The sequence below is a fragment of the Siphateles boraxobius genome, unplaced genomic scaffold (assembly GCF_051911475.1).
Source record: "Siphateles boraxobius isolate OS27281-9 unplaced genomic scaffold, OSU_SipBor_1 85, whole genome shotgun sequence".
Taxonomy (NCBI): Eukaryota; Metazoa; Chordata; class Actinopteri; order Cypriniformes; family Leuciscidae; genus Siphateles; species Siphateles boraxobius.
In genome coordinates, this window is record NW_027509214.1 from 315,001 (window position 1) to 325,000 (window position 10,000).

General features: G+C 32.1%; 1 protein-coding gene across 1 annotated transcript in view; it reads left to right on the forward strand.

The window, feature by feature from the left end:
* The window catches only part of LOC143731046 (ryanodine receptor 3), a 260,828-nt gene that overhangs the window by 204,798 nt on the left and 46,030 nt on the right, over positions 1-10,000 (forward strand). The window contains exons 82-85 of the mRNA XM_077221685.1: positions 1,406-1,485; positions 1,896-1,972; positions 3,403-3,476; positions 4,141-4,158. Coding sequence (XP_077077800.1) covers positions 1,406-1,485; positions 1,896-1,972; positions 3,403-3,476; positions 4,141-4,158 — 249 coding nt within the window. The remainder of the gene's footprint in view (positions 1-1,405; positions 1,486-1,895; positions 1,973-3,402; positions 3,477-4,140; positions 4,159-10,000) is intronic.

Here is a 10,000-nt window from a genome sequence, read left to right on the forward strand (position 1 = left end):
GCACATTTCATTTCATAAGCAGAGAGCAGTCTGTTTTCTTTCGTTTTGAATTGTTCTGTTTACAAGTGGACATTTCAATATAGATATATTTTTCAGGTCCGTACAATTAATACAAAACGAAATTCACTTTAAAGAAAGGCTTCTTGTCTTCTGTGTAAGGTGTCTGTGAAAGTTTTAAAGCAGTCTTTTAGTGCCGCTTCAGAGCGGTCGCGTCCGTGACGGAGAACTGTCTAACATTGTTTTTTCCTCATAAATGCGAACACGAAAAATAAAATGAATATTTTATGTTCTGTGGAGAGCCAACCCTTCTTCATTAGATTTGCGCAGTGTAATTCACATAATTACAACAAAAAAATCGTTGCCTCCTAAAAGTTAAAGATTTTTTTTGTCACACATGACTGTCGATTTCCCTAATACTAATTATAAAACGCATGTGTAGACTGATATTTTTCTAATGTCTGGACTCCTTTCTGGGAGGAGCCTATGGATAAACAGACGTTTCAATATTTTGGTATTAATGCATTTTCTGAGAATTTATATAATTGTATAGGCCTAAGTTTTGACTGCAAGTCTGCAAATGTCATGTCCATAACGCTGGAATTGCCAAATTTTAAATAATTTATCCTCAACTAGTTTTGTGGTGTAGGTCTACATATTTTATAATGTTAAGTTAACTTCAAATAATACTAATAGTAATTTAAAGATGTGGTAGCATTGGATCTGGACGGTATGGATAACGCTGGGAGTTGGAAGGGGTGTGTCGCCATTCTGCAGGTTCATGGATCTGAGTGTCGCGATTACGGTTTCATATCGCTTATCGTTACAGCCCTAGTCATTTTAGAATGTTAAGTTCTACTTCTGTATAGTTATTTTTGTGAAAGTAACTCAAAAGTAATACAGGAGTAATGTAACGCAGTACAATTCTGAGACAGTAATATTGTAAGGTAATGAATTACTTTTAAATAACAGTAACAAGTAATGTATAATGTATTACAGTTTGGAAGTAACTTGCACAACACTGCTCACTAACACTCATACACACACCGCACACACACACTCACTCACACACACACACACACACACACTCCCTCTCTCTCTCACACACACTCCCTCTCTCTCTCACACACAAACACATACACTCTCACACATATCACACTCACTCACTCACACACACACACACACACACACACACACACACACACACACACACTCACTCACACACACACACACACACACACTCCCTCTCTCTCTCACACACACTCCCTCTCTCTCTCACACACAAACACATACACTCTCACACATATCACACTCACTCACTCACACACTCACACACACTCATTCAAACACGCACTCACTCACACACACACACTCACTCACTCACTTACTCACTCGTTTGCTGTTTCAGGGCGTTTGGATCCGATGGTCACGTTCACACTGAAGCTTGGCATCTCGATTCTCAACGGCGGGAACATCGTCGTCCAGCAGGTGCGTCTCACACACTCCGACCTTCACACACTCACACACACTCCGACCGTCACACACACACTCACACACTCCGACCGCCACACACACACTCCGACCGTCGCACACACACTCACACACACTCCGACTGTCACACACACACTCCGAACATCACACACACACTCACACACACTCCGACCGTCACACACACACTCACACACTCCGACCGCCACACACACACTCCGACCGTCGCAAACACACTCACACACACTCCGACCGTCGCACACACACTCACACACACTCCGACTGTCACACACACACTCTGAACATTACACACACACTCACACACTCCGACCGTCACACACACACACTCCGACGGTCATTTTCATTGATCAGACGCACACGAGTGATTCATAATCATTTGTGCCGCACAGAAAATGTTGGACTATCTGAAGGAGAAGCGAGACGTGGGATTCTTCAAGAGTCTGTCGGGACTGATGCAGTCGTGCAGGTGCAGATTCACACACACACACACACACACACACACACACACACACACACACACACACACACACACCTTGCCATGCACAGCACTAAGTCTGCTGATCTACACACGCACACTTCCTCTCCTGCTGGTTTTTGTTTTTATTTTTAAATTAAATATTTTATTTTTATATTTTTATGATTTAATTTGTTTTTATTTTAAAATCATACATTTTATTTTCACTTCTTTATTTAATTAATTGGTTTTAATAGTGTTTTATTTAGATTTTTTTTATTTCAAAATGATATATTTTTAAGTTACTTTTTTATGATTTAATTATTAGTTTTATTTTATATTGTATAATTATATATTTAAATTGTATATTTTTATGGTTTAATTAATTATTCGTATTTTATTTAAGTGTTTCTATTTTAAAATTATATATTCTATTTTTACATTTTTAATATTTTGTATTTTATTTTATTTTATTTTTACATTTTATTTAAAATGTATTTTATTTTAGCATTATTTAATGGTTTTATTTAGATGTATTATTTTAATAAATTTATATTTTAAAATTAAATTTCTATGATTTAAATATTATTTTTAATGTGATTTGTCTGTGTTTTAAAATTGTTTTCATTTGACATTTTATGATTTCATTATTAGTGTTTATATAATTATATTTTACATTTTTTTATTTAATTATTTTTTATTTTTTTTATTTTTATGATTTAATTGTTTTAACAGTGTTTTATTTATATTTATTATTTTAAAATGATATATTTTAAAGTTAAATTTGTATTATTTAATTATTAGTTTTATTGTGATTTGTCTGTTTTAAAATTATATATTTTAATTTTACATTTTTATGATATAATTAATTATTAGTGTTTTATTTTGACTATTTCTATTTTGAAATTATATTTTTTACTTTGACATTTATTTAATTAGTTATTAGTGTTTTATTTTGATTGATTTTATTTGAAAATTATATATTTTATTATTATTGTTTTAATTGTTTTAATCGTGTTTTATTTAGAATTTTTTAAATTTTTAGTTTTGTTTTAGATTTGTCTTTGTTTTAAAAATAAAGCTATATTTTCATTTTACATTTTTATGATTTAATTAAATATTAGTGTTTTTATTTAATTTAATTTATTTAATTTTAAAAGTATATTTTATTTTGACATTTATTTTAATTGATGTTATTTTTACATTTTTAATTCTTTATTTTATACTTTATTTTTTACTTTATACTTTAGTTTTTACTTTTTATTTTCCATATACCAAATCTCCCATTAAAATGGAATAGTATCTTTAAATGAATGTGTTTACATCTCAATGTTTTTGATAATGTTGCCAAATTCCAGTTAATATCTGAATATTGATGTGCATGTGAGACACATCAGAGAATGTTCCAGACATGTTGTGTGTGTGTGTGTGTGTGTGTGCAGTGTTCTGGATCTGAACGCGTTCGAGCGTCAGAATAAAGCCGAGGGTTTGGGGATGGTGACGGAGGAGGGATCCAGTAAGTGTTCTGTGTGTGTGTGTGTGTGTGTGTGTGTGAGTGTGAGAAACACCATCCTCTGTTACTGCACTGTGACACTCAAAACAACACGCATCTGCTCTTATTAATATCTCCATCATTCCTGCTGTTCTTAGAGCTCGTTCTGACCCATAAACACATGCAACTGTGTGTGACTGAATCTCCTGTGATTTTATGCTAATAATCTGGATAATGTTTGATTTGCTCCTGCAGAATCACAGTCACACACTCTTATTTAGCATCTTTATTGCAGAGAAAACACACTGGCGGTCAAAAGTTTGGAAATTTTTTTTTTAATGTTTTTGAAAGAGTCTCTTCAAAAATACAGTAAAAACAGTGAAATATTACTAATATGATGATTTGATGCTCGAGAAATATTTATGATTATTATTAATGTATTTTTGTGGAAACTGTTTATTCTTCAGTTGGATAGAAAGTTCAAAAGAACAGTTGGTTTGTGTGTAATGACTGAATGAGAGTTGCTGATTGGCTGTTGGCTCGTGGTCATGTGATCCGGGCCTAAGTGATGTTCAGTGTCATTATCTCTGGTTCTTCTGGAAGTTTGTGTGTCTTCTCCTTTGCTTATGTCTGCTGTTTTTCTATGTTGATTTCTTTCTTCTTGTCATTCTTTTGTCATCGGTGGCAGTCAACGTGAGGGAGCGCGGTAAATACACGGTTCAGATTCTCTCTGTGTGCCATCGCTGCTCCTGTCTGTCAATCTGTCTAATGTGTGTCTGACTGCATGTGTCATGTGACAGGAAGTGACCTCACTGACGTCTGTGTATTTCTCGCTCATCTTCCTGTTCTTAATAAGTGCTTTATATGCAAATGGTGTTAAACTCACACTCCTAATGAGCGATTCCTCTGAAACCCTCGGATGTTTATTTGGACGTTTCCCTTTTTCGTTAAAACCGGGACTTACTGTAATTAAACCTTAAAAATGAGCTTTCTTTACATTTTTCGTGTTGTTATTGCTCAGGGTTTTTCAAACTCGGGTCTCTGAGTTCATTCAAAACTATTCATTAAATTAAATCTTAAAAATGTACACTATATTTTAAAATAAAAACAATCAAAATAAAACCCTTGCTAATAATTAATTAAATAAAAAAGTAAAATTAAAATAAATAATTTAAAAAAAAACAGTCACTTAGTAATTCATTAATTACATTAAAAATGTCCAATTAAAATAAAACACTTACTAATAATTAATTAAATTAAAAATTTCCAATTAAAATGAATAATTTTCATTTTAAATCATGTACTAAGAAAGTGAATGTCAAATTAAGATCAATCAAAAAATCAATCAAAATAAAACCGAGTAATAGTTAAACAATTGTCAAATGTCAAAATATGAACAATTCTAAATTGAAAATGATCAGAATGTTACACTCACTTAAATTAAAATATTTAATTTCAAAATAAAACACTTACCTAAACAGATTAAATATTTTATTTATTAACCTGCATGTCATGTGACCATTAACCGACAATGTTAAATTATTGAAATATTAACTTTTAACCTCACTAAATATTTGAGCTCAAATCATATGGGTTATTTTTAGGAAACTGGTGAAGATTTTATAAATCATATTTATCTACAGAAGCAGCGGCCGTGACTGGATATGTATTTTACAGCTACAATCCTAAACATTTACACTTCACAAACCTGACAGAGAACCAGTAATTAAAAATCATTAGAAACCCTACAGATTAATAATTATCAGAAACCCTACATATTAATAATCATCAGAAACCCTACAGATTAATAATCATCACAAACCCTACAGATTAATAATCATCACAAACCCTACAGATTAATAATCATCAGAAACCCTACAGATTAATAATCATCAGAAACCCTACAGATTAATAATCATCAGAAACCCTACAGATTAATAATCATTACAAACCCTACAGATTAATAATCACAAACCCTACGGATTAATAATCATCACAAACCCTACGGATTAATAATCATCAGAAACCCTACAGATTAATAATCATCAGAAACCCTACAGATTAATAATCATCAGAAACCCTACAGATTAATAATCATCACAAACCCTACGGATTAATAATCATCAGAAACCCTACAGATTAATAATCATCAGAAACCCTACAGATTAATAATCATCAGAAACCCTACAGATTAATAATCATCACAAACCCTACGGATTAATAATCATCACAAACCCTACAGATTAATAATCATCACAAACCCTACAGATTAATAATCATCACAAACCCTACAGATTAATAATCATCAGAAACCCTACAGATTAATAATCATCAGAAACCCTACGGATTAATAATCATCAGAAACCCTACAGATTAATAATCATCACAAACCCTACAGATTAATAATCATCACAAACCCTACAGATTAATAATCATCAGAAACCCTACAGATTAATAATCATCACAAACCCTACGGATTAATAATCATCAGAAACCCTACAGATTAATAATCGTCACAAACCCTACAGATTAATAATCATCAGAAACCCTACAGATTAATAATCATCACAAACCCTACAGATTAATAATCATCACAAACCCTACAGATTAATAATCGTCACAAACCCTACAGATTAATAATCATCACAAACCCTACAGATTAATAATCATCAGAAACCCTACAGATTAATAATCATCACAAACCCTACGGATTAATAATCATCAGAAACCCTACAGATTAATAATCATCAGAAACCCTACAGATTAATAATCATCAGAAACCCTACAGATTAATAATCGTCACAAACCCTACAGATTAATAATCATCACAAACCCTACAGATTAATAATCGTCACAAACCCTACAGATTAATAATCCGCACAAACCCTACAGATTAATAATCATCAGAAACCCTGCAGATTAATAATCATTACAAAGCCTACAGATTAATAATCATCACAAACCCTACAGATTAATAATCATCACAAACCCTACAGATTAATAATCGTCACAAACCCTACAGATTAATAATCGTCACAAACCCTACAGATTAATAATCGTCACAAACCCTACGGATTAATAATCGTCACAAACCCTACAGATTAATAATCATCACAAACCCTACAGATTAATAATCGTCACAAACCCTACAGATTAATAATCATCAGAAACCCTACGGATTAATAATCATCAGAAACCCTACAGATTAATAATCATCACAAACCCTACAGATTAATAATCATCAGAAACCCTACAGATTAATAATCATCAGAAACCCTACAGATTAATAATCATCACAAACCCTACGGATTAATAATCATCAGAAACCCTACAGATTAATAATCGTCACAAACCCTACAGATTAATAATCATCAGAAACCCTACAGATTAATAATCGTCACAAACCCTACAGATTAATAATCATCACAAACCCTACAGATTAATAATCGTCACAAACCCTACAGATTAATAATCCGCACAAACCCTACAGATTAATAATCATCAGAAACCCTGCAGATTAATAATCATCACAAAGCCTACAGATTAATAATCATCACAAACCCTACAGATTAATAATCATCACAAACCCTACAGATTAATAATCGTCACAAACCCTACAGATTAATAATCGTCACAAACCCTACAGATTAATAATCGTCACAAACCCTACAGATTAATAATCGTCACAAACCCTACAGATTAATAATCGTCACAAACCCTACAGATTAATAATCGTCACAAACCCTACAGATTAATAATCCGCACAAACCCTACAGATTAATAATCATCACAAACCCTACAGATTAATAATCGTCACAAACCCTACAGATTAATAATCGTCACAAACCCTACAGATTAATAATCATCACAAACCCTACAGATTAATAATCGTCACAAACCCTACAGATTAATAATCCGCACAAACCCTACAGATTAATAATCATCACAAACCCTACAGATTAATAATCATCACAAACCCTACAGATTAATAATCGTCACAAACCCTACAGATTAATAATCGTCACAAACCCTACAGATTAATAATCATCACAAACCCTACAGATTAATAATCGTCACAAACCCTACAGATTAATAATCCGCACAAACCCTACAGATTAATAATCATCAGAAACCCTGCAGATTAATAATCATCACAAATCCTACAGATTAATAATCATCACAAATCCTACAGATTAATAATCATCACAAATCCTACGGATTAATAATCGTCACAAACCCTACAGATTAATAATCATCACAAATCCTACAGATTAATAATCATCACAAATCCTACGGATTAATAATCGTCACAAACCCTACGGATTAATAATCGTCACAAACCCTACAGATTAATAATCATCACAAACCCTGCAGATTAATAATCATCACAAATCCTACAGATTAATAATCATCACAAATCCTACTGATTAATAATCATCACAAATCCTACAGATTAATAATCATCACAAATCCTACAGATTAATAATCATCACAAACCCTACAGATTAATAATCATCAGAAACCCTACAGATTAATAAACATCACAAACCCTAAATGTTAATAATCATCAGAAACCCTACAGATTAATAATCATCACAAATCCTACTGATTAATAATCATCACAAATCCTACAGATTAATAATCATCACAAATCCTACTGATTAATAATCATCACAAATCCTACAGATTAATAATCATCACAAATCCTACAGATTAATAATCATCACAAATCCTACAGATTAATAATCATCACAAATCCTACAGATTAATAATCATCACAAACCCTACAGATTAATAATCATCAGAAACCCTACAGATTAATAAACATCACAAACCCTAAATGTTAATAATCATCAGAAACCCTACAGATTAATAATCATCAGAAACACAACAGATTAATAATCATCACAAATCCTGCAGATTAATAATCATCAGAAACCCAACAGATTAATAAACATCACAAATCCTACAGATTAATAATCATCACAAACCCTAAATGTTAATAATCATCAGAAACCCTACAGATTAATAATCATCAGAAACACAACAGATTAATAATCATCACAAATCCTGCAGATTAATAATCATCAGAAACCCAACAGATTAATAATCATCACAAACCCTACAGATTAATAATCAGCACAAAGCCTACAGATTAATAATCATCACAAACCCTACAGATTAATAATCATCACAAACCCTACAGATTAATAATCGTCACAAACCCTACAGATTAATAATCGTCACAAACCCTACAGATTAATAATCATCACAAACCCTACAGATTAAGAATCATCAGAAACCCTGCAGATTAATAATCACCAGAAACCCTACAGATTAATAATCTTCACAAACCCTACAGATTAATAATCCGCACAAACCCTACAGATTAATAATCATCAGAAACCCTACAGATTAATAATCATCAGAAACCCTGCAGATTAATAATCATCACAAATCCTGCAGATTAATAATCATCAGAAACCCAACAGATTAATAATCATCACAAATCCTGCAGATTAATAATCATCACAAACCCTACAGATTAATAATCAGCACAAATCCTACAGATTAATAATCATCACAAACCCTACAGATTAATAATCATCACAAACCCTACAGATTAATAATCGTCACAAACCCTACAGATTAATAATCGTCACAAACCCTACAGATTAATAATCATCACAAACCCTACAGATTAAGAATCATCAGAAACCCTACAGATTAATAATCATCACAAACCCTACAGATTAATAATCTTCACAAACCCTACAGATTAATAATCATCACAAACCCTACAGATTAATAATCATCACAAACCCTACAGATTAAGAATCATCAGAAACCCTACAGATTAATAATCATCACAAACCCTACAGATTAATAATCGTCACAAACCCTACAGATTAATAATCATCACAAACCCTACAGATTAAGAATCATCAGAAACCCTACAGATTAATAATCATCACAAACCCTACAGATTAATAATCATCACAAACCCTACAGATTAAGAATCATCACAAACCCTACAGATTAAGAATCACCAGAAACCCTACAGATTAATAATCTTCACAAACCCTACAGATTAATAATCCGCACAAACCCTACAGATTAATAATCATCAGAAACCCTACAGATTAATAATCATCAGAAACCCTACAGATTAATAATCGTCACAAACCCTACAGATTAATAATCATCACAAACCCTACAGATTAAAAATCATCACAAATCCTGCAGATTAATAATCATCAGAAACCCAACAGATTAATAATCATCACAAATCCTGCAGATTAATAATCATCAGAAACCCTACAGATTAATAATCTTCACAAACCCTACAGATTAATAATCCGCACAAACCCTACAGATTAATAATCATCACAAACCCTACAGATTAATAATCATCAGAAACCCTACAGATTAATAATCATCAGAAACCCTACAGATTAATAAACATCAGAAACCCAACAGATTAATAATCATCACAAATCCTGCAGATTAATAATCATCAGAAACCCAACAGATTAATAATCATCACA